The 25,935-nt window shown below is 39.8% G+C and overlaps 1 protein-coding gene across 1 annotated transcript; it reads left to right on the top strand.

Annotated features, from left to right (window-relative positions):
• The first annotated feature begins 304 nt into the window (after positions 1-304).
• Positions 305-24,391, top strand: sema3ab (sema domain, immunoglobulin domain (Ig), short basic domain, secreted, (semaphorin) 3Ab). The gene is made up of 17 exons (XM_077568635.1): positions 305-875; positions 10,193-10,353; positions 10,669-10,731; positions 13,454-13,573; positions 14,584-14,674; positions 15,199-15,318; positions 15,657-15,799; positions 16,689-16,803; positions 16,890-16,959; positions 17,037-17,181; positions 17,276-17,495; positions 17,578-17,669; positions 17,745-17,786; positions 18,211-18,368; positions 19,610-19,677; positions 20,380-20,525; positions 22,421-24,391. Exons 1-17 carry the CDS (start codon positions 755-757, stop codon positions 22,928-22,930), a joined length of 2,385 nt encoding a protein of 794 aa, XP_077424761.1. The 5' UTR covers positions 305-754; the 3' UTR covers positions 22,931-24,391.
• Positions 24,392-25,935: the final 1,544 nt, after the last annotated feature.

Below are 25,935 nucleotides of genomic sequence, written 5' to 3'. Positions count from 1 at the left end.
TGGAAATTATTGTCACTTCAATCAACGGAAGAAGGGATCAGGCCGAGTCATCGAAACCCAATGTAGCATTTAATATTTGTCTTCATGTTATGAACAACGGGTGTTAAAAATATTTCCAAAGCTTTACAAACCCACAAAACAATAAACAGTAGGATGCTTTCATGTTCCATATTTATACTTTCCTGTCTTTTTGTGTGTGTGCCTTGCCCTAACCTTAACGTGTGCTTCCTCTCTCCCTCCCTCCCACCTTCCTTCACTGCACTCTCACTCTGCCTTCCTGACTGTGTGCACACTGTCTGCCTCAGCTGTGCTCACTTGCACTGTGCAGCGCGGACAGGAAAGAGCTGTGCAAGCGCAACGGGAAGAGGAGATTTGAGGGAGAAAAAGTGGATAAAAGGGAAAACTCAAAACAGACGACTAAGGATTAAGAGCAGAACACAAACAGGACATTGTTTTCCCTCATTTGGCGCGGATGGTATTTAAATGAGCAGGACAGATGGCAGATTTACCTTGCTGCTTCTCCGCTCTCCATTAATAAGTTCACCTTGGGCTTGTTGCTGGGACCGGCTTTCATGCAGTTACGGTGACCTGTGACCCCCACTGGCAAACTCATCTTTTGGACCGGCTTTCAACTGGCCCAATTTAAGTGCAGACTGACCCACACAAATACGGGACACTTTTTGGAGTGGATCTGTAGAAGGACCCTAGAGGTGTGCGGAAGACAGACGCCGCTGGCCTTGCTCACCTCAAGACAATGGGCTCTCTTCTCTGGGGCAGCTTTGTGCTGGCCTGTGGCGTGATTCTGTTTCGGAAAGGAGGCGACGGAGTCCAGCAGACCAAGGCCAATGTCCCGCGACTAAAACTCTCGTACAAAGGTGAGTTCTGTGCACTCGTGACGTCCTACACGCTATCTTGAAATTATTCTGATATTGTCCTCACTTGGTCAATTTCTTTGTTTTTATGTGTTTAAAAAAATAAACTAGCACCTGAATTAGCTGCACGTGATAATATGTTTAAATGATTCTTTTTCATCATTATTATTATTTACAGCATAAATGCCATGTTTGGAATTGTGTCTTGTGGTTATTTGACCAACATGAGGTACATAATGATTTTTAGCCTCTTAACGGATTTTTAATACTGTATGTGAGAGACCTCGTGATTAACTTGGATCAATATTGCCATGTGTTCTGACTGCTCTTATACAGTAGTGTGTTGTGTAGTCAGATGAACACAGTAAACTACACACATGACTATGCCTACCATAGTAATACATTGATGCGACTCAGTGCCACAGGGCAGCCTGGTGACATTGCGGTGGCAACTTCTTCGTAGTCATTTTTTTGTATGGTATTTTTTTAAATTACATTTAACACAACCAGTGGCTGCTTGATTTGTGTCCAGGCAAGAGCAAGTGTTTCCTGAATGGCTATCATTATGTTTCAAATAATACCAATTGAGTCTGCCCAACGCTATGTTGCACACCGCAGGAAAATAAGACACCCAATAATATGTACTTTGTTGATTTTGATCGCAAGGAAGGAAAAATGCTGAAATTAGGTCAGACAAATGTGTGTACCTGAAATTCAGGATTTGCATAAAAAAAAAAAAAAATTCTGAATGGAAAAAGGAAAAATATAAAATAGTAAATAATAAAAATAATAATAAATATATAAAATAATATATAAAATAATCACCCCACATCACATCACTTAGGATGATCTTTCAGGGACATCTGAAAATCGGTCCTCCACTGACTGATCGTGAGGGAGAAATAATGCTCAAACTGAGCCCAACTGTTGACAAACATAACTGTACACTTAACATCTTCAGATACACATGCACGATTTAATGACAATAATCCTGTGAAGTCATCAGGATAATTATCTAACCCAAATATGCTGTTGTGGTTGTATCAGATTCATTTGTCTGTCATGTATGCATGCTTCTACTCAACTGTTCATTGCACAAGTCTGTCCGAGATTCATTCTCAACATCTTATCTTTGCCTAAATTATGACAAAGCACTGTGTGCCGGTGTGTACCCGTCGTGAAAAGTGGTGCCAGATGCCGACTCCCTGCCAGCCAAGTGTCATTTATTTCTTCTCTTCCCAAGTGTCATTTTCCCCCCTCTGTTCCACAACGTGCGGCAATTATGTTTGGAATGAATGGTGCAGGTCTGTTTAAGCAGATGGCTTTACCCTTCGAAGAGAAATAGTCCTCGCTCAGCACTGGGAGATCCATAATTACACACACACACACACACACACACGCGTGCATGTTCACATTGCCATCTGTAAATGGCTAATGATACCTGTGAGCATATCAGTCAGTTAAAAAGTACACGTTGTCAGTTGGTAGAAGCACGCCCACACGCATTGATGTCTCCATTACAGCGGAAGCCAACCTGCTTATTTAATTGTGCGCTTCTCAATGAGGCCCTCATTTGCATTAGCCCCTGTGGGGGGCACTATTTAACAACTGTGCTGTCCTGAAAAGCAACATTATGAGCATGTTTAACCTGAGAACAACATCTTATCACGTTATGAATCATTCATACTGTCAGCAATTAGTCTGATTAATTAGCAGATTTTATTCAAACAGGGTGGACAATCTGTCTATTTGCCTATCCGTGCATCCGTCCAGCCATCCATCTATCTATCTATCTATCCATATATGAATGAGGGCAATACTAGAGTATACTGTATTTGGGAAGCGGTATATAAATAATACTATGTTTTAGTTGAGATGGGCGAGTACCAATTTCTGGTATCAATATCGGGCAGATACCCAGCCTTAATTTAAGGTATTGGTACTCGCAATGTTGGACAATACCTGTATTGGCCACTGTCTTGTGGCCATTTTGCAATCAGGAAGTAGAAATTAGTTACTAATTAAATGATTAATTTCATGAAATATTAAGGAAAAATGGGATATATATGTCATTCTTTAAAAAAGATTTATCAGTGTTTTTTTTTTTTTTAATCTAACAAAAGTACTAGTGGTATCCGTACTTGGTATTGGAGACTACTCAAGAGTTGCACATTTATGCTGATGTCGGTCTGAAAATAAGTGGACATCACTACTATGTATGCAGATGTGAATGTGAACAGCAGCATAGCAAAAAAACTACATGTAGGCCTATCAATACATAGTCTATGTAGATGATAATACAAATGAAATTAATAAATGCATTCTATGTATTCAAAGTGAATGAGAATAAAAGCAGAAAATAAGGTCAGTGGCTTTGCATATAAACGGTATCTATAAATAAATGCAGACATGAATGCCAAAGGATACATGATACAATAGATTCAACACAACTCAGTTAAAATCATTGTTATTAACTCAGACTACACATAAATAAACAACATATGAACAGGCTATTTGTAATGACTACATTCTCTTATTGACAGTGAGACATCAAAAGGTCGTTTTTCCTTGACAGTGACATATGGTCCAATCCAGCATTATCAGCGGCACGTGAGGCGCTGAACTTAAAGAACTCTGACCCCTAGAGATCAATACATGATGCGGGTCTCAACCAGCATGAATGCATATGGGTACGTACGACTACAAAGGATTCCCTCGTACGAATGAAGCATTAAGATGTGTATCACAAAGAGCCCACTGCCTCCATAGTATGAGTTCCTCACTAAACATACTATCTGATACATACTGAATTTTCTTACAAACACACATGCAGCTGAAACCTACAAGATTCTGACTGATCTTTAGAAGTGAGGGTTGAAGGCCAGAAGGTCAGTGGCGTAGGAGGAAAGATAACAACGATACCCCACGGCTACCTAAACACTAGTTAAGTTCCAACTGTATCAACAATCGTGCTGCGAGGTGATGCCAAAGTGTCTAAGCGGGGTGACAGCATTCAAGAAATGCACTCCTGTATGAGAAATAACAAGAGGAATGGACATTAGGACAATTCACAGAGTGCCGTTGAATTCATGATCCTGGAAGTAAATGACCATACATATGCTTTATGAGCCAAAAGAGGTGTTAACTGCCAACGAGTGATGAGATGTTACTTTAATTTTATAGGATGTACTGCCAGAAGTAATAGGACATACAGTGCTAAGATTATAAATGGGTGGGAATTTTCCCAGTAAATTCCCATCGGAATTTAAACTGGGGAATCCTGGAAATATTCCAAAATAGAAACTGAAAAATTAATGGGAATTAACTGGCAACACAAAGCATTCAGCAAGGTATAAAATAACTCTTTTAGGAGCACTTATCCTAATCAGTGACTTCATTTGAGAAGCAACATTCTAATTTTGAGGAGCAATTTTTACAGGTTAATCCAAGAGACATGAAGCAAAGTTGTTGTTTTTTTTATAATATGACAAGATAACAAATGAATAATTGGTTTCCTTTTTTATATAATCCACATTTTAATTTCTTAAATTCTTATTGTGAATAGCAGCAAACTTTTCTCGTCTATAAACATTGTCAGTGCGGCAATTTCAAGCACAAATTTCAGTTCAAACTTTGTATTTCTGAATAGGTTGTATAGTCCTTTAGTAAAATAGATATAGATTGATTATGATATCTGTCTAATCGACGATTAGATAGATAGGTAGATAGAGAGAGAGAGAGAGAGAGAGAGAGAGAGAAAGACAGAGAGAGTGAGAGAGAGAGTAAGAGAGAGAGAAAAAGAGAATAGATACCAAAACTTATTGCTAACTAGCTGGTGTGTCGTAAGTAGGGCAAGAGCTTGCCTTGACCCCCAGATTATAGGTCCGTCGTTATCGGAAAAACATAAAAATCTTGGATTCTCAATGTTGCTATTCAATGTATTTTGATCTGCATTCTGCAATGCACAAACCACTGCTTCAATTTAGTACATTCCTTGTTTACTGACACACTACTAAAAGCCCCACGACAGTGGTCGGTAAGCATGTAAAGAAACTTGAGGGTGGAATATGTTTTCTCCATAGACAATATAGTTAAGACTTGACTACAGTTAGTGATAGACTATGACACATTTTGACTTGCATACAAATACGGCTTAAGTCTGTTGGAACGGAACTCTGTGTTGCAAATGTCAGCTCCATGTAAAACTTTGAACAGGTTCACTTAGTTCGTGGTATGTTTTTGTTTTCTGTTGTATACCTAAACATAGCTGACTGGTGTGGTTGAAATGACATTGTTTGGGTTTTCCACAGTTATTCTGGCCTACTCATACATTTCAAAACCATTCATGTATGGCTCATTGAAAACTAAATTATCAAAGGGTTGTCTTTCCTGCAGTCTACTCTCAGCCAGTCCAGAATATATACAACAATCTCTCAAGTCAGCTGGTAGAGACTCCAGCTACCTCACTATGGCTAGATGATAACATTAATTTACTGGCTGTCCAAATCTGTTTGGACCCTATAAAACTGAATGTGAATTGAATAGCCAAGAGGATAGACTGAAGAAGGCAAACAAACATATTTCTAAATCATATGATTTAAAACAGCTCAGGACACAGGGATGTACCCGAGGCCAGCATCCTGCAAAAATGATAACGACGACATCTGCAACATTCTCGTGTGCACCCAGATTAGCAGCAGACCAACCAGCATGCAATAAGTAAAAATAGGCAGCCGAGATATTTCCTGCATTTCAGCGTCTTTGTACTGGAGTACATACAGTACTCGACTAATGAAGCTTTGTGGTGCATTTCCTCAGGCATAAATGAAACGCATGTGCTCTGCTTGTGTTTGTCAATGTGTGCGCTCCCACAATCAGTATTATGAGTGATGCATCAGGGTTCATAAATACATGCCACACGTGGGCTTTTGTCAAGATGTGTTCCTTCTGTTTCTCTGGAAGTACTTAGATAACACTAGCGCTGCCCCCAGTCAAGAAAGAGAAAGAGAGAAAGTCGGGTCAAATAATTTATTTTTATCAGTCTCACATGGGAATGTTGATTCTTTGCATCAATTCTATCTGGCCTCCCATTTCTGGTTTTTCACAAATTCTTTGCGACGGAAGAGGCAGTAAGACTGAGTGAGAGCGGGTGAGAAGTGGGTAAGAAAGAGCAGCTGTTAAATTAGCTAAGGAAAGTACACGACTGAGGAAGTGAGAGCAAATCAGATGGTGAAAAGCAAAAGGTGGCAGGTGGACAGATCAGAGCGACTGGGCACACAGGCAGCTGACACCTGTTAAAAGAGGCACATCCTCCAATTCACCTGCTTGTGTGCTGTTAATCTGTTTGGCAGTGGCCCATTTGAATGCATAAAAATAAATCATGTACATCCATTTTTTGCTCTGAAATTGCAGGTTGAACGAGATAAAATGGGTGTTTGTAGCTAACCATAGGGGACATACTAGTTCCAACATGTAGAGGCCCAAACCATTCGGGAAAAACATCCTTTCCTTCTTTCCAATAACACAAATCCCAGTGAGCACCATAAACAGACATACCACACACAACACCCTTAAAGTGTCTTTCCCTAGATGATTAGCTTTGAGTTGTTCCCATCTAACTGAATTATTCCCATGGAAAGTTATCACGGATCAGCTGATTGATCTTTACTGTATGTTGCTGTAGGATGCAGGTGGCGATACATTCTACATGCAAGCATCTGTATGAGCCTGTATGGTTTTGATAGAACACATGTAACAGATGACTAGGGATAAAACACTCTTCTTTATTGCCAAAAACTGTTTTGATTTAACTGCACTTTTAATTAATCAAGTTGTTAATTTACGTTAGACTGTGACATAGCACGTTAAGTGAACTGATGCTGTGTGTAATCTATGTCTCTATGAGAGACAACATTGGAATTCTGAAGCGTTTGACCCAAAGGTAACATACAGAAACTGAACAAAAGTAGTTCAAGGACTGACCCTTGAGGGACTCCACGTCATCGCTATTTGATTAGATTCTAAACTTCCAGTCGTCACAAATTAACTCCTTCCCGCCAAGTTGGACATGCACCAATTTAGGACTATAACAACATTCCAGCTTGTTTAAGAGTATATTATGATCAACTGCATCGAATGCTGCAGTGAGATCTAATGAGACAAGCACGGACACATTCACTGCGTCAGTGTTAAATTGTCATCATTTCAAATCATTAAAAAACATTTTCTTGACAATCTTGGTAAGAAGAGGAGGTTTGTGATGGGTCTATAATTGGCTAAGAAGGAAGTGTTCATCGTTCTCTTTCTTTGAAGAGGCTTGACGGCAGCTAATTTAAGAGGTTTAGTTAACTAGCCTGACTGAAGTGATCAGTTGATTATTTGCTGTAATTCAACATAGATTTCACAATAGTTTTGAAAAAGTCAGATGGTATTGACTCAAGACAGCTAGTCGATGGTGTCAGCTGCTGAAGCTAAGCAGGTTTAGTTTTTGATTCAGGGTATCAAATTGTGACTTAATTGAGCTATTATAGGTTTATTTTAAGTGTTGGGCTCTGACTATATCTGCGCTGGGCCTCCAAATGACTAGCTACAGCTGAGACCGGCTAAAGTGTGATCATTCGCGGCTCATGCATTGATGACGTGAGGCAGCTCGACGCTGCAAGAACTCATGTGAATTGCACCACGCATTGCCTATCAACACTTCATGTACTTTAACATTAATATTAATAGAAAGAAGCTGCAGTACGACCCAAGACTAGTTGAATTAACCTAGTCGGCGTTTTCAGCCAGGCCCGTGTGACAATGATTACTGGACATAGTGTGCAATACAGTTTGAAAGGCTTTCAACACTTTCAGCAATTTCCGTCTTTTTTTTTTTTAAAAAAAAAATAAAAAATTTCTTCCCGCTCCCCCCCAACACTAACCTAAACCAATAAAAGTTTTAATTTCTGTGTATGAGGCAAATGTGAAAATGGATTTGGATTTGAAAATGTCATTTTTGCATTTTTTTTAATGCACTGAGATGGTGAAAGCTGTGCACAATTGCACTGCTTAGAAGAAAAATTGGTTACAGACTCGAACGACATTTGATTAGAGCCTAGTCGATGTCTATCTCTAAATATTGGGAATAATAAAGTCGGTGCAACCCCCCCACCCTAAAACCGTTCTCTTCACTCAACAGGAAGTGATGAACGTCTACACAATATTACTGCATCATATATGTAATAGATATTCTAATCAATCTTTACAACCACAGCCTCAGTGAAGGTGAAAATGGATCAGGTGGGTGTTACGGTCCTGTCAGTAAAATGACTTACTGTGAGCACATTTACCCGTGATGGATCACCATGGCCAGAGGAGAACATAAATCTGGGATGCAAATTTTGTCTCGATTGAGCAGAAACTTTTATAGATGCTCACTGTGTTGTGAGTAGTAGCCCAATTGTCCCATAGTATCTGGTCAATAAATCCAGATATATAACTAACAGGATGGTGTGATTTTAAACAACTCAGTTTCTCCAGCTTCCTTTGGCTTCACAATTTCAAGAATGCTTTCAAATCCTCTGGGATTTATGAAGTTGGGTATCAGGTTCTCAGAGAATGATGGGAGTGGGGTTAGTCCATACCTGAGGGCTTAGAAATAATGTAGCATTCTGGCTTTACATTTTAGAGACTGTCTAAAAGAAATCCTCCACTAGTGCTGAGGTACCGGAAACCAACTAAATCAACGCAATAACATCAGAGGTTTAATAAACATGAGCATACTTGGCAGAGAAGATTGTTTATATGCATTGACAGCAAAAGATTAATATTAAAATTTGATCATTTTGGAGCGAGAACGATTACATTTACAGGTCTTGGCTATAATTATCTGGGTATGTGGATTCTTGTATTGACCAGCACATTTTACATCTGAACAAAATTGTGGTAAAATAAATTGACGGAAAATGTGCTCATGGTGCAGGATTTGTTCTTTACAAAGCATGTTTGGTTTTAGCTTGTTTATCATCATTCAATTACATTCTCAAACAATTCAGAGTTGAGAGTGTCCTCCATTTGCATTACACAAATGGCTTTATAATGTGATAATTGCATGCTCACAGGATATGCAGAGATGAGGGCTCTCATCGTCAGTCAGACAAGTCGAGCTTTCCGCTGTGAAAGCAAATGTTGCCTTGGCAAACCCTCCGATTACACAGCAAAACGTGATCTGCAAACCATATTTAATTTGCCCTAATAGCAGCTGTGGTTAGGCGTAAGACTGTGAATATTACAGTTTGAGCTGTGGACTATATTACTATGTTATATGTTCCTTTGAGTTTTCCACTGTGAGCGCATTGAGTTCTGCTTGGCTGCTTTGGTGAGGTTGACCCTCACTATGCCGGCAACTTGGTCATTGGCTCACAGTGCTGGCATCACCTGGGCAGTTCAGTTAAGCTTGGCACTGTATCCTTGGTTTTTGCTGGCTGTGTTCCTTGGCCCAGTTGTACAATTCCTAACATCAACTATTTTGAAGTATGATGGTGTCTATGAAAACTGAAGAAAACCACAGCTCTATGGCAAAACTGACAGAAGTGACTGTAACCTGGAATAACATCTTCAAATGTATTCTAATGGTACACTGGCTTGTACTGAGGAGAATCATGTCTTTGTTATGTGTTAGTAATCTATATTAGTGAGGCACTGCTCATTTCAAGCCAGAGCGTGAACACTCACGGAGGTGATATGGAGGTGCTCCGACGTTCGTGAGTCCATTTGGATTTTCCCACGACAATTTTCTTCGCCATGGCCCAAAGAAAGACAACAGTGCCAGTGGCAGCAAAGAAAAACAGAAGGAACCACAGAGGATTTAAGGAAGAAGATAATCGCGCTGTTGTATCTAACGTGACTACTTCCGTAAATACTTAGTAGTCTAGCAATATGCCCAATGTAAAATACACAACTGAGCACTGAACTAAAGCAAGCATTAACATTCTATTTTCTATTTATTTATTTTCTATTTTATTTTCAATTTTACATAAATATAAATTAAATGAAATTAGAAATACTGTAAAGTAAAATAGAAATGTTCTGTTTTTGGAGCTTGGGAAACGGATTAATTGCATTTACATTATTTCCTATGGAAAAAAATGTTTCGGAGGTTGAACAAATCGGACTTTGAATATTTCACAGGAACAAATTATGACTATGTACTAAGGTTGAAGACCGCTTAAACATCTTGAATCAAAGCATTCGTCTTACAATTAGCCATAACTAATTAACATGTTATCTTAATCACGATCTCTTTGCAGTGGGTTTAAACTATGCACCTCTCCCTGCAGAAATGCTGGAGTCCAACAACCTTGTGACTTTCGAAGGTCTACTCAACAGTTCATCTTACCACACCTTCCTGCTGGATGAAGAGAAAGGAAGACTGGTGGTGGGAGCCAAAGACCATATTTTCTCCTTCAACCTCCTCAACATTAGCAACGATATCGTACAGGTAAAACAAAGCCTTCGGGGTCATGTCTGGCCGAATTTCTGCAATCAGAGCCTGATGTACCTCAGACTTCTTCTGTTCAGTTTCGACTGGAAAGTGTCTCATTAATATTACAAGGCAGCACTGTCGCACGCCATCACATGCTGCGCCTGGCACGATAGCCGCTCTATGTTCACCTGCCTGGATGAATAATAGAGTAAACTGAAACAAAGTGGAGAACAAATCGCACCATGACCCTTTCAACCATTCTGTATACACACACGCATGTATGCACATGGAAGGAATGATTCTTTTGGTCTGTTTGGTTTGTGTTTGCAGATCCCTTGGCCGGCGTCTCCCATCAGGAGAGATGAATGCAAGTGGGCTGGAAAAGATCTCTCGGTAATGAAGCTGCATTTTTCCAATTAGGACAAGAAACAGGCCTGATAATCAAATTAATTTTTAATAGTCCATTACCTGAAAAACAACTTAAATTTACTCATGGTTATTTTCTCCAGATGGACGTATCTATCCACTTTGAAAACAACCACTTCTTTAGATAATAGTGTAAAGGAAAGAGCTTTTACTACATTTTTGTGGACAGAGTATAATGACACCATTCATATTTTCAGCAATCATGAGGAGAACACACGGGCATACTTGCCTCAGGCCTGATCACAATCTCAGCATCAACTCATACCAGCATTTGCCCTTAATCACAGCTAAAGCTTTCAAGAGCTCCATTTAAAAGAGTGAGTCCGAGTGGATCTCTATTACCATTTTCCAACCTAATTCTATGATACCAAGCATGAAAAATGTGTATAGTAATATTTTCAAGGATAATCCACATTACGCATCACCTTTGTACTACAGAAACCTTCAATTTGCAGTTAGCTAATCTATTCCTTGCAGTCATACCAAAATACCTTAACAAAAGTACCAAAGTGGTTCCAAAGATCATAACCCAAAACTATTCACTGAATATGCCGTGGTTACACTGGGATTATTGACTTCTTTTAGATGAGGGAAAAACAATCCTTTCCTGGACGTCAAACAGTACATCTCTTCACTCAGTCATTCAGCTCAATTATGTTGGAAACAGAACTGTAAAACAATTTGTCTTGTTATAAGTTAGGGTGAGACCATAATAAAAAAAAAAACACTATGTCTCTAAGGCATAGTTAAAGATCAATGTAAGCACACTGAGATGATATGATGCCTCAGGCCATGTTGCTGTTTGTGCCTGAGCTCACAGTTTGGTGATTGGCCAGATAAGACTATGGTATGATGGATTTGAAGGACCGTGAACTCCTTTGTGTGGTATCTCTAAATATTATGGCACAGATGAATAGAGTGGGCCAAAGCTTCTTTTTTTTTAATCCCTCATAAAGGAAGAAGAACAGATTGAGAGTTACAGAAGGATGCTAGAATGTATTGAAAAAGTTGGGAGAAAGAAAATGCATACAAAAAGTGTGACGACACTGAAGTGCAAAGATTCAATTACGTACCGATATTTAGGCCACATTTCAGCATTTTTCCACTTTACAATTAAAGTCAGCAAATACTCTGATGTTTCAGAAAGATTATCCTGAGCGATGGGCCTTATGCGGAAAGTCACGTGACCAAACCGGTAAACAGGTTGGCGGACTTCCTGTGCATGCATCATTAAGTATGGCCTGATGACATGATACAGTTAATCTGCTGTGAAGTGTAAACCATTCTAGGTTATCATTAGCTTGCACAATTATAACGTTAGGTGAGAGTAATGTAATGTGAGAGCTGCTTGTTATTGGCTATTTGCAAATGTAAAATTGTGATAGTTTTACACAATTAGGGCACCTTGTTTTTTTTAAGGCAAATACAAGTGGTTTGTTTTGCGGAAGTGTATAATCCCGATTGGAATCTTGTTGTGTGGGGTAAATTAGGAGACATTTTTCAGCCCCGATCAATCTGCTCGCAAAATAGTCAGGGCAGACAATCGTTGTTGTAAAACCTGTTTAATATTTACGATGGCAAATCCTAATGTACTCTCTGTGGTCAAGACAGTTGGCCCGAGCCACTGACTCTGTAATTGTGGCATTAAAAGGGAAGAGTAGCAAATTAGGACGCTCACACTGTTGCAGGACATTAATAGGAGCTTGTGCCTAGTTTTTGAATAACATGTCTCATAAGTAAGTATTCAACGTAATAGAAATGGTAAGGGAAAAAAAGATTAGATACCTGGCAAGTGAACATCTGATTTTGCTTCTTCCCCTTACTTATTCTTTGTATTTTTCAACAGCCCTGTGGCACACTCACAAGTCAGTCTTCATTTTATCGCCCAAATGTGGGATCCCTCAAACAAAAAATTAGCTAAGATGATAAAAAATCGGTACGTGTGTACTACATTTCAGATGACAATGTTTAAACTTGCAAAACATTGCACTACTTTCATAAATCCGTTGTTGTGACAGCTGCAAAAGTCAGTGGCTGTCTGCGCACGGCCCATTAAAGCCAGATGAGCTTAGTTATGCATAATTTGTGACATTTTTTTTCCCCCCGATGCCCTTTTTAATATGTGATGACACAGTTACTTTCATTTGAGGTCAGGTCTGCCTGCCATGTGCTGCAAGAGGGTGCAAGGAAATCAATACGCCATATGGCAGCAGGACAGTGGATACAAACACATTCAGATGTCACATGCAAGCTGCATAATAATGTCTGCCTGCTAAATGAAGGGTCATAAGTAAAGAGACAATGTGTTTAATGCAGAGTGTGCTGCTTTGTCAACACCGGTAATTAATGGAAGATGTCAATTAACGGCCCAATTGTGTAATTTGTGGTAATTGCGATTAGACAAGGATGTCTGGGAAAGCGGGAATTATGCTTGAGTACAATTGTGAAGGTGGACTAAGGGAACAGATGTCAATCTGGTGAAAGAGTTACATACACATTCATGACTCATCATTGTGCACTCTGTGTGGGATTACCCTAGATTACAGTCCTGTGTGTTCTCAAATCTCTTATTGGATTTTCCTCTTGTGTTTGGCCGCGTGTTTGTTTTTCCCACAGATCAACCGTAATATATCCGCTTGAGCCCTGGCACAGTCGGAAATGATGGTTTATTTTTGCTTTCATTCCTCAGAGAGAATGTGCTAACTTTGTCAAGGTGCTGCAGCCATTCAACCAGACTCACCTCTATGTGTGTGGAACAGGAGCATTTCACCCAGTGTGTTCCTACCTAGAGGTGGGCAAGAAATTAGAGGTACGTCTGTGATACTGCATAGCTTTTAAAATCACTTCATCACTAATACATTATCACACAAAGGTGTAGGAAGAACTCTTTATTTTAATAACCTACAGTATACGACTCATGTGGAGCTCATGTATGTATTTGATGGAAGCAAGTTGCTTTGTAAGCATGTCAAGGTTACTAAGTCATAATAAAAACCAAAACATTTCACATTTTCCACGTTTTTTTTTTTTTTTAATTCAGTCAAAGAAATAACTTCACTATCATTGCAGCTGAAAACTACTTTTTCTATTTATTGTAGTTCCACAAATAGCAGCGTAATTAATACAATCAATATGATGTCTACTATGGTTCTTTGCTTTCAATTTTTTGGAAAAGCTAAACAAAGTTACCACTGTAATGGAATGTATGCCAAGTGATCGAGATAAACTGCAAGAGCCAAACGAGACAAGTTCCAGAACATAAACATGGATGCACATAACTATGCAGAAATGTTTTTATTCTAACTACCATAGGGCTGTCTAGTATATGTAGTTCAACTTTAGCATGAATCAGGCAAAATTTATGTTTTTTAAAGGATACCTGGAATTGGCTAATACTCTAAAATGGTCCACATTTTGAGCATGTGTTCTTGAGACATTTGGTGTGCTTGCGCATAATAGACACGTCTGCCAAATTCCAAGTTGCCAACTGAAAACGGCTCAAGGGCTGAGCAGTTTTGGGGTTACCAAATAAACACATTTAGCAGAATGAACAAAAGTGCAAATTTTAGTGAGGTTTTGAGTATAGATAAGTACACACAAAGCTGTTTTATTTAATAGAGGATTGATATAAAACAAAGGGGAAAATGCAATTCAAGAGGTCATTGGACTGAATATCTCTTGAGGTTTACACAAATACACCTCATCTAATCAACTGCCTTTTGGCGGGGGGGGGACACACATACCCATAATAATTGCAATATGCAGTGAATTTTAATCCCCAAAATCCACAGAGAGCAACTTTGTGTTTTCTCCACTCAGGACAGCATCTTTCGACTCCTGCCTCACATTGAAAACGGCAGAGGAAAAAGTCCCTACGATCCAAAACTTCTTACTGCGTCCATGCTGATCGGTGAGTCCCGGACATGTCGAAAAAATATAGAAACACCCTCTCGCCTTTTCTTTCATTGATGTGAAAAATGAATGCTGAGCGCTAGCCTGTCATTTAATGCAAGTGGATATGCTTTGTATGCTATTTAGACACTGGGAACCACTTATTGACAGGACTGTAAACTATTTCAGTCTGGATACCTCCTTTTGAGAGCTGGTTTGTCGCAGATGACACTCTCAGCTATTGTGTTGCCATAAGTGGTCAGTATTTGGTGAACAAAAAGCCAGACAGTCATCTGTCACCAATTATTGGCTGTCACTATCTGTGACATCGCACCATTTAACCTGACAGATGGCTGCCTTCCAGCCTGTCACTTTTCATCTCTATTTTTCTGTCTTTACTCTCCCACACCTTATTATGAACACCCCCAACACACCCCATCTCTTTGTCATCTTGGGACATTTTCAATAGGAAAATACACCCTTCAGGATTTCCATTAAAAGAGACCATTGTGCTTCTACTCACTTCTCACCCTGTGCTCTCAGATGGGGAATTGTACGCGGGCACATCGGCTGACTTCATGGGACGGGACTTTGCCATCTTCCGCACCTTAGGAAAGCATCACCCAATCAGGACAGAGCAGCATGATTCCCGCTGGTTGAATGGTGAGACACAACTCCCATTTCAAGTTAAATTGTGAACTATCATGCTAGAACAAAACGCAGCCTTCCTCAAAGTGTTCTCAGATCTGTGCGTTCTGCACCAGGATTAGCAAAGATGACACAAAAACAAATTGAGACAAGACCTTATTTAGATGTTCAATTCCATCCGTTTTTTTTCCCTTTCCACTGCCGTTATCCACATGTGTCACTTGAGAGCAAAAACAAAAAAAATATTGTGTACTATGCATTCGTAGATTAACACAACCCTCAATTATTAAATGAATCATGTGCACTTGTGTACCTGTATTTGCCTAATGTGCGTCTCTCTACATGTGGGGTAGATCCCAGGTTCGTTGGTGTCCATCTGATTCCAGAGAGCGACAACCCGGAGGATGATAAAATCTACCTGTTCTTCAGAGAGAACGCCATTGATGGCGAGCACGCTGGGAAAGCCACACATGCTCGAATTGGTCAGCTCTGCAAAGTATGAACAATAGTAGGCCCTCCAACACAGACTCACTCACACACTCCATTATGCGAAGGGGCTTCCATACAGTGGGATGGGGGGGAAGTACACTTGACTGGTGTCTGAGAGGCTTGCATAATGGCTGCTCTCAGAGGTTGTTGTCTATGGTTATATTTAGATTTAGAGAGTGCGCTTTGTTTTTCAAAGTACAATCATCCCATATGACAAAAACCTGAGAGAAATGTCACCCGAAGCTGGGAGTCAAAGATGATCTCAGTGGCACCACTATGATCCCTAATTAGTACACAGTCAATTATGTACAGTAAATTTGACTTTAGAGTAAGTTTGACTTTGATTTTTAATGGCACCAAATAGACTCAGTTTTAGAGCAACATTTACACTTGGAAGAGAGTAAAAATAAAGAATTGGGAAAAAAGTCACTCAAGGGTTGAGGAACAAATGCATGATCTTCAGCTTGGGATACTGCCACACTACAACCTGAGCTATGCCCCTCCTAATGTTTGCCTATATCAAAGAGGGGACCAAAAAAATCGTTTTTGGTCTTGGAGTTATGAAGATTCCAGCTAACATTAGCGATATAGATACACTAACACACAACAGGAGCGGCAAAGCTTAGGGAGTAGATCGGCTGTCTCCCAAGCGGAAGGTTATGAGTTCGTTCCTCAACCCTTGAGTGACCTTTATTTTTTCCCAATTCTTTATTTTACTATCTTCCAAGTGTAAATATCACTCTAAAACTGAGTCTATTTGGTCCCACTTTAAATAGAGTCAAATTTACTCTATGTAATTTACTGTGTAGTACTGATTGGTTCACATACACCTTACAGAATGTGGAGATGCTTAATCGACGGCGTTGAGATGTAAAATCCTGCTCTTAATTACTCAGAACGACCTCGGGGGCCACAGGAGTCTTGTGAATAAGTGGACCACCTTCTTGAAGGCTCGGCTCGTCTGCTCTGTGCCAGGAAGTAACGGCATTGACACACATTTTGATGAACTACGTGAGTTGCCGCTAAATAAATGGCACAATTCAGTACACTAATTGTAAATGTCTTTAAGATATGTTGCTCTCTGTTTTGCCTTTCAGAGGATGTCTTCCTCATCAGCACCAAGGATCCCAAGAGCCCAATCATCTATGCGGTATTCACCACATCCAGGTACTGGGGCTGACTGTGGAGTAATTTTATTGTAATTACTGATTTCACAGCTGAACGTGTTCTTTCCATACCATTAGCAACATCTTTAAGGGTTCAGCGGTGTGCATGTACAGCATGACTGACATCCGCAGAGTTTTCCTGGGTCCGTACGCTCATAGAGACGGCCCCAACTATCAGTGGGTGCCCTTTCAAGGGCGAGTTCCTTACCCAAGGCCCGGCACAGTGAGTGTATTAATCAGAATTAAATAAATCAAATTTAATTAAATAAATCAAATTTTGATGAATGGGACTCATTGATGACTCACTTTCTCTGTAGTGTCCCAGCAAGACATTCGGAGGATTCGGCACGACCAAGGACCTTCCAGATGAAGTCGTAGTCTTTGCCCGAAGTCACCCGGCCATGTTCAATCCTGTCTACCCGATCAACAACAGACCCATCATTGTTAGAACTGACGTGGACTATCAGTTCACGCAGATAGTGGTGGATAAAGTAGAAGCAGAAGACGGCCAGTATGACGTCATGTTCATTGGCACAGGTACTACAAGTCACTGAAAGAGTTCAGAATGTAACTTTTTGGTAAGCCGATTTACGTAATGAATACTGTGGTTTTGTACCAGACATAGGAACAATTCTAAAAGTGGTATCCATCCCAAGAGGCTCGTGGCATGACCTGGAGGAAGTGCTGCTGGAGGAAATGACCGTTTTTAGAGTAAGTTATTCTCACCTCACTTTGATTATCGTTATCACTGCGAGTCTTCTAAGATTCCCATATCGCGTGTTACAGAAGCCAACAGCCATTACAGCGATGGAGCTTTCAACAAAGCAGGTATTTATAATCAACAGAAGAGTAATTTCACATAGAAGGCAAATTGTCTATTAATCGGAAAAACACCCTGTGGCACAGAAACAGATACATTCAGAAACACTAATTTATGTCATTTGATTTCAACAACTTGTTTTCACTTAATAGTACATTCAGTAAACTAACCCTTTTCTATGAGTAGTCAAAACATTTGACTGGGCATCTTATTTCATGCACAAACAAGTGAGGTGTGCAAAAAACCCATCATCAGATTGGATTCCCAGAGGTAAACTGTATAGCTGTAGCATATAAAGACCCATAATTTTTGCTCAGGAAAAACAAAGTAACATTCACTTCACAAATCCAAATGTTTAGAATCTAGCCACAAACAATCCATGTTTTGATGCTTTGGAAAAAAAAAATCATATCTTGTGATCTATCTGTGCAGCAACAACTTTACCTGGGCTCAGATATGGGTGTGTCTCAAATGCCTTTGCATCGCTGTGAGGTTTACGGAAAGGCGTGTGCTGAATGCTGCCTGGCAAGGGACCCCTACTGTGCATGGGACGGGGCCGAGTGCTCCAGATACTTTCCCATGGCGAAGAGGTATTAGACACGTCTTTCACGATCACAAACTAAACCAGGGATTTTAGTAAATTTTCCAAAGGGGCCGCATTAGAAACTGGAAGAGTTATCGGGAGTTAAATTCAGTTATATAACATATTAAATTGTTTTGATGAGCTGCTAACTCATGTCGTGACAACATAACTCATTCTATCCTTTCATAGTGGGGACTCTAATCCTAATATAGAGACAGACAGACTAGCAACTAGTGTTAACAATAATAAGGAAATACTTTTGCAAACACAAGAACCAGTGTCCTGCAATGTCGCTAGTATATTTTTGGAAAAATAGTCACCAGAGGGGTCGGAAAACTCACTAAATATAGCAAAGATGTCGCAAAGCTGGCAACATTACAGACAAGTTGTTGGCCACCAAAACAAAAAGCACAACTTTCAAAACATAAACATTGCATACTTGACATTTTAGTTTGACTTCATGAAAACTGTGAGGGCTGGTCAGAGACTATGGATGTGATCTGCGTGTTGTACCTTGCCCAAGTGTTACATTCTCTGCCAAAATATATGTGGTGTTTAATTTGAATATAAACAGAGTTGCTATTATTTTAGCTGATAACTACCAGATGGAAGGTTAATTATGCCAAGAAGCAATTACATTTGAGCAATTATCTTATGACAAGGTTGAAGAATTTAATAAGAGATTCAATTAGAAATTAAGTCATAAAAATTCCCAAATTATCACTCTATCCGTATTTTCATGATAGGCTATTACGAAAATAGACACGTTCACACAACGTAAGCATTGCACACAGCACAAAAGACTACACAAAACGTGTACTTAAAATGACTACAAACAAATGCATTTTAACTCAGCGCAAACTTGTTGGTGATCACAGAAATGAGTCAAGCGATGGTCAGTAAGACGGTTGTTAGTTTCATACCCAAATTCAGTAGTCAAGTTAGAGTTAAAGAGTTGTTTGAATTGATGGTGTTCTATCCTTATAAGAACCAATGTGGTGTTTGATGTTTGGGGTTAGTATGAATTAGACAAGAGACAGTAGGTTTTTGTGAAAAACTGCTTCTTTTGTGAGATTTACTCCCACACGAAGCTCCACGGGCTTTATTGATTTTGACATTCAACAATAACCTTATGTTGAAAAAAAAAACATCTTTCCTACAAACACAACCATGTGAAGCTCCAACCTCGGGATTCACGATCTACACAAGTGCAAAGGTCACTGCTGACTGCTCTTTGTGTTTCTGCAGGCGTACCAGGAGACAAGATATCAGGAATGGAGACCCTCTTACGCAATGTTCAGATCTGCAGCAGCACGGTACAGCAATTATGATAATTAAGCTTTAACTGAATATGTTGGTTTTAGTATGATTGATTAATAGCATCTTCCTTTGAAATATCAAGTCGTATATTGAAAAACAACTGCGCTTGTATTTCCGCAATGTGCTTTTAATTTGAAATTTGATACAGTTAAATGAGTGCGATGAAATGTAAATGAATGTGTTACGTTGCTTTTTTAGTGGTATTTGCATTTGCAGAAACTGGATGAAAGCAAACAGAAGAAATTCACTGAAGCATATACGGTAGCCTGGATTGCACTGGAAGACTTTTCTAAAGTGGCAATAACACAGCATGCCTTTTGCTTTTGTACATTTTTGACAGTAGGTGGTAGTCCATCTTAAAAAGTTTAATAAAGTCTAGTATTAACACTAAACTTAAGCACTCGGTTATTAGCGAGGTACAGACAGATTAGCTTTGGACATTTTCCCATCGAACGTCGTCATCGTCAACGTCCCATCAAAAATAATTAGGTAAAATGACCACATAATGTTACAGTGCAGAGCTTAGTTGACACAGCAACATGTGTTTCACATTGTGCAAAATTGGATCATGGACTGTTTCCAGCATTAGCCGAACATCTTTATGCTTTTCAACTGCAGTCAGTCTAGTGAGTTATGAGGTATGAAGTGAGGTATAAACACACGTGATTTACAGCATACGCTCTGATTATTTGTCTTAGATGAACTCAGCGAGCAGAAAACCCTGGAGGACAAGAGCGTCTACGGTGTGGAGAACAGCAGCACCTTCCTCGAGTGCAGCCCCAAGTCGCAGCGAGCGCTGACTTACTGGCAGTTTCAGCATTCTCCTGACGAGCGCAAACAGGAGGTTGGCAATTCCTCGATACTTTTATAGCCTGATGCTGTTTGCACAGCTTATTTGAAAGAAAATAAAAGACTGGATTTACACTGCATGGTTCAAGTGACTCAAGTAAGGCGTCATGAGGCGTAAATACAAAGGGAAATGCAAGAACTCCGACATCTTTGGATCAGATATTGTCCCAATAAAATGAAAATAAGATATACAAATCTAATATGTATCAATTTTATTTTAAGAGGCATCTTATGATTTTCAAGGGATATCAGTCAATATGAGTATAATCCGTCAATGAGAACTGGACCTCAGAGAAATGCACCGATCGGTGGTTTATACTAGGCTGGTTACTGGTGTTTTTCAAGGTAAACCATGGCTTTAAAAAGTCATATGACATTACTCGAGTCAGGCTCGAGTTGCAATTTTTTGGGCTTGTGACTTGCTTGCCAAAAACTTGGGAAAGACTTGAAATGACTTTAGACTTGGTATCCAAGAGACTTGACTTGACTTAACGGGACAGCAATTTGAAAACGTGGCTTTTAGCCATGTTAAAATGCAAATTCCTCACCAAAAACGTGACCGAAGTGGTGTTTTCCTCTATTCGCCCTTTTATGAGAAATTCTAGGTTATTCTGCTCTCCAAGCACCAGCTCCTCCAAACCTAAGAAAACGATCAGGTGTCACTGTTTGACGTCATTAGGTGCGGCCCCACAACCGCACCGCCTCTGCGGACTAAATGCATGCCCACTTTCTTTGAGACCTCCATTGGAGAGTAACAAAAGTAGCCTTTATCAGTAAACATTCTGTCCAAATGAATTTAAAGCAATCAATTATCCTTCACATTTGCAATGCCAGAGTGCAATGACAATTTGCCATCTTAAAATCTCAGAAAAGGTTCTGGCTGACACTTGTGTAAACTACAAGTAAAACCTTTGCGCTTCCAAACCTAACTGAACAAATAGTGTAGTGGTTAGTGTGACCGCCCTGTAAGCAGCAGGTACCTGGTTTGCAACCTACTCTGTTTTTTTTTTCTCTTCTTCTTCTTCCCTCTTCTCCCCTCCTCCTCCTCCTCGATTTATTGCGGCAAGTAGCCATTTTGTTTCAAATGTTAATTGAAGAATTGGTGGCTTGCGTGGCCATTTAGAGGAATTTTCAAACGCAGAGCCCCAACAGCAGACTGCAAACAACTTGCCGGTGGCGCGGCAACCGCACGAAGAAAGGCGAGGTTTTACTGAACCGGACGTTTTACTTCCCCGTTAGAAAAATAACTGGAAAAACACCTAATATTTCATTAAAAATTACATTGGCACGGGGTCAAAGGTAAGCTTTAATCATTATATGCCTATAGTTAACTGTGGAAGGGCTTAAAATACAGTGATGTAATCCCTTTAACTTGAACTGTACGGCTAGTAAATCATCTTGTTCAAAGTTGTAAGTCTGCATTTTAATACAATTTGACTTTCTAAGAAGTGAAGAAAGATTTTTTTTTTTTTTCATTCGCACCAATGTGGCAATCCAGTCAGCATCACTTGTTTGGGTGAGCTAATGTCAGGACTGGTAAGAATTGTGTGATTCTAAACATTTAAGTACAGATAAATAGGATAACAAGTGGTGGAACGGTTTGTGAGAACTGTCCAAACCGTTAGTTTTAAATGTTTCAAGTTGCTTTGCTTGTGGGTTCACACTGTTTCGTGCGTTCCAACAGTGTTAACACAGCCATATTGGATGTTTGACTTGAAATGTACATAAAAGTAGACATTCAAAATAATCACAGAGCCTACAGGCATTAAGTTGGAATTTGACACTTGGTCCTGCCGTGTAAATCCAGGCATAGAAAACACAAATTGTTAAAGTTTTCAGTGTCACATGATACTGACCTTGCTTATTTGAACATTTTCTTTTTTCCCACAGATCAAATCAGAGGAGCGTTTTATCTGCACAGAGCAGGGCCTGTTGATTCGCACTCTGAACAAGAAAGATACTGGAATCTATCTGTGCCAAGCTGTGGAGCACGGCTTCATGCAAACACTTCTGAAGGTGACCTTGGAGGTGATCGACACCGAGCGACTTGAGGATCTGCTGCACGGTGACGACGAGGCCGTCGCCAACGCGTCGGTTCGGGACCTCCTACCGCCTACGGAGACGGCCAATCGCAAGCTGTGGTACCGAGACTTCCTGTCTTTGGTCAATCACCCGACTTTGAACAGCGTGGATGAGTTCTGCGAGCAGGTTTGGAAGCGGGAGCGCAAGCATAAGAAGCAGAAAGCTCACCTGGTGCAGCACCAACAGAAGGCTGTGCTGAACACCCACAGCCACATGCACAATCAAGGCCTGGCAGCCAAGTGGAAACACCTGCAGGAGAGGCAAAAGGGGCGCAACCGGAGGACCCACGAGTTGGAACGGGCCCCCCGCAGTGTCTGACCCATAAACCTTGTTTGAAAGCACCCTCCCTATTCTCATTCTGTGTCCCTCATGGCTATTCCCATTAACTGAGTTCCAGACTCTTTCCACAGTGACTGGCTTGAAAGCATATTTCTTCCGCCCCAAACTGCCAGCTGCTGTGTTCCGTGCACGGGCGTACCGCGCTGAGGAGTGTTGTGTCACAACGGATGGTCGGGTCATGTTATCTCAGCTGGCCTCAGCTGCTCGAAGACACTAAGTGTCAAATAGCACAAGAGTGAACACACAAACCCGCCTCGTAGACACTCGGGGGCTTTATGGGCTTGCGAGTTCAATGACAATTTAATGTCCACGGCACGAACGCGACTGGAGGCGAAGTGGACGGACAGAAGCACAAGACGACAGCCCGAGCACTGCACGACACTGGGAGCAACGCAACGTCACCGCAAATATGTAGCTACAAACATGTAAATACTGTATGACTTACAAAAAGGGAGTGTCTCACATTTTTTTCCCATGTCCTTTCTCCTGATAGAGATTTATTTAAGAAGCCATTTTGTACTCATCTGTGTGTCTATGCCATAGATAAGCTTTACAAACAAAAGACGTGGTGTATGCTTCTGTTCTGTCCATCTCAGCAGATTCCTGCCGGCGTTCCTTAGCATTCTTCAAACGCGTCGTCTCCGTGCATGAAATGCGACAAGTTATTCCGACGTTGAATATAATCTTCTGCTACCTGTATATTTATTGCTTGTACTCCTATGTGCATTGTGAAAATAATTCTTTATTACAACGTCTGGCTGTTTTATTGGACCAAGTGTATTATCACAAATATTTTAGGACTGGAAATATCAAAAATATATTTGGCAATAACGGTCAATGATGCGCACTGTGCAATAACACGATCTCCCTCGCTAGGTATTGCTTCATTAAATATTCTCCAAATCTTTCTATGACGCACAAGCTGGAATGTAGCTGTGGACATGATGTAAATACAAACACTATTCTCCATGTTTGAGGACACGGCGTGCTAGTGCATGTGACTGCTATTGTCGCCATTGTAATGTCTCGTCCCATGGTCAGCGCACAGTACACAACATTAAAGATGTAAATACTGTTTTTGAGTGTACAATTACCTGATTGTTTAAAGGGGGTTATAAAAAAAAAACATTTATTCGAACATCTACACACCAGCTAACACGATACCAAGCAACAATGTATATAGAAACAAGTGTGCAGCACATGAAAACAGTATGTCGTCTTTGAGTGTTTCTAAGCCTTATCTACCATCGTCACTGTGGCAGATGAGAAACACGATTTGAGCTGAACAATAATGTAACTAAGTCTATTCATGCAATATGAGAAGCTGATGATAATAAAGAGATAATATATGATTCCAAGTGAGGATATCAAGCTCTGCTGCTGCTTTGGCATGGTGATGTATTCTACTGTTAATAAATGTCTCTTCATAATATAAATGCATTCATGTGCGTGTGTGTGTGTTTAGACTGCATACTTCAAGTGCTAATAATTTATGTTCACTGCTATCTACCCATCCATCCCTAAGAATTACATAACTCATTTTATGTGATAAATAATAGTTGGAAGACTACCAGTTCCCAAAGAATAAATGAATAGCAAATTAATGTAGGGCTCTTACTATCATTTTTTTTAAGAATCAATTAGTCTATAAATTATTCCATTGAATAATTGAATATTCGTAATTTTATTTTTTAATTAAACGTATTTTTTAAAAAGTATATCAAAACCATGTTTCCCAGATTACAATATATTAACCATTTATTGCTGTTTATTTGACAATGTTTAGTGATAAAAACAACAAAGCAATCTTTTTTTTTTTAAATGAATTCAGTTACAGGTTCGGTCATTTTTTAAGTGAAGCAGATGTTTGCAAATGTCTTATTTTGATTAAACACATAAAATAACATATGCTTTCAGGAAAGATAAGAGAAATCAGAATAATTACATTGAGAGGCTGAAATCCAAGTATTTGGACAATTAATGGCTCTAATCAATGATTAAATTCTTAAAAGTTGGCGAATAATTTCATATTTGATCGGTTACTGATTAATCAATACTTTTTTTTTTTTACATGTTTGTAATATGCAGCGTCCCTGGCAATACATTTACTGTATGTTTTGAAAGACATAAACACAAGAATGCATGACATCTCCCGCTGTTAGCACAGCCAGCTGTTTCACTCGCACAGCACCATAAACTACACATGCAGAGTGAATAGTTCAAAGTGTGTAAAAACACTTGGAAATAATCTTGACTACCCCCCATCAATTGCAATGTATCAACATATGGTCAAGAATGAACAAGATACTTGCATTTTGCTGCACTACTTCTCTCTAGCGGTGGTCATGAAGCAGTACAGGACACCATATATTTTTGCATGATGTGTAATACTATAGTTCTTTAGTTTAAATAAAATCTAGTTTTTACAGCAAACTTTCCTCATATTATTACATTTGACTCTGTGATGAGCATTAAGCACCTTTAATAAATTTCATGTATCCTGCCACATCATCTCCATTTGTAACCCAGATAGGAGTGAGCCTTAATACAGAACGAGACTGCCCTCTGGCGGCTGAAAATAACACGCCTTGCAGTGCATGATGGAAAATTGACGACTCCCAAGTCCCAACCCATGGATGAGTGTGCGGCCGGCCCTGACATGATAGAAGGGCCAATACACACAAGTGGAAGAAGTGACTCACATACCTAGTTTAGGGAGAAGTTACAGGCCTTATTTAATTTTATTGCTATGAAACTCTTGCGGGAGCTTGACCATGTTCGCGTGGGACGGTGGGAGTGCCAGGCAAGACCATAATAAAGGGTTTAAAATAATAATCATAAGTGATAAACTAATGGGGGGGGGGAGATGAATAGAGATGCAAGATCTCTTTCTCTGTCTCTCTTTCTCTCTCTCTCTCTTTTTTTTTTAAATCTTCTTTTAATAACACCCTCCTTGTTAACCCCCGTTAAGTCTGTTGACCACC

This window comes from Vanacampus margaritifer, chromosome 6, assembly GCF_051991255.1.
Source record: "Vanacampus margaritifer isolate UIUO_Vmar chromosome 6, RoL_Vmar_1.0, whole genome shotgun sequence".
In the NCBI taxonomy this organism is placed as follows: domain Eukaryota; kingdom Metazoa; phylum Chordata; class Actinopteri; order Syngnathiformes; family Syngnathidae; genus Vanacampus; species Vanacampus margaritifer.
The sequence above is the reverse complement of the archived record's forward strand: the minus strand, read 5'-3'. Positions and strand labels throughout refer to the sequence as shown.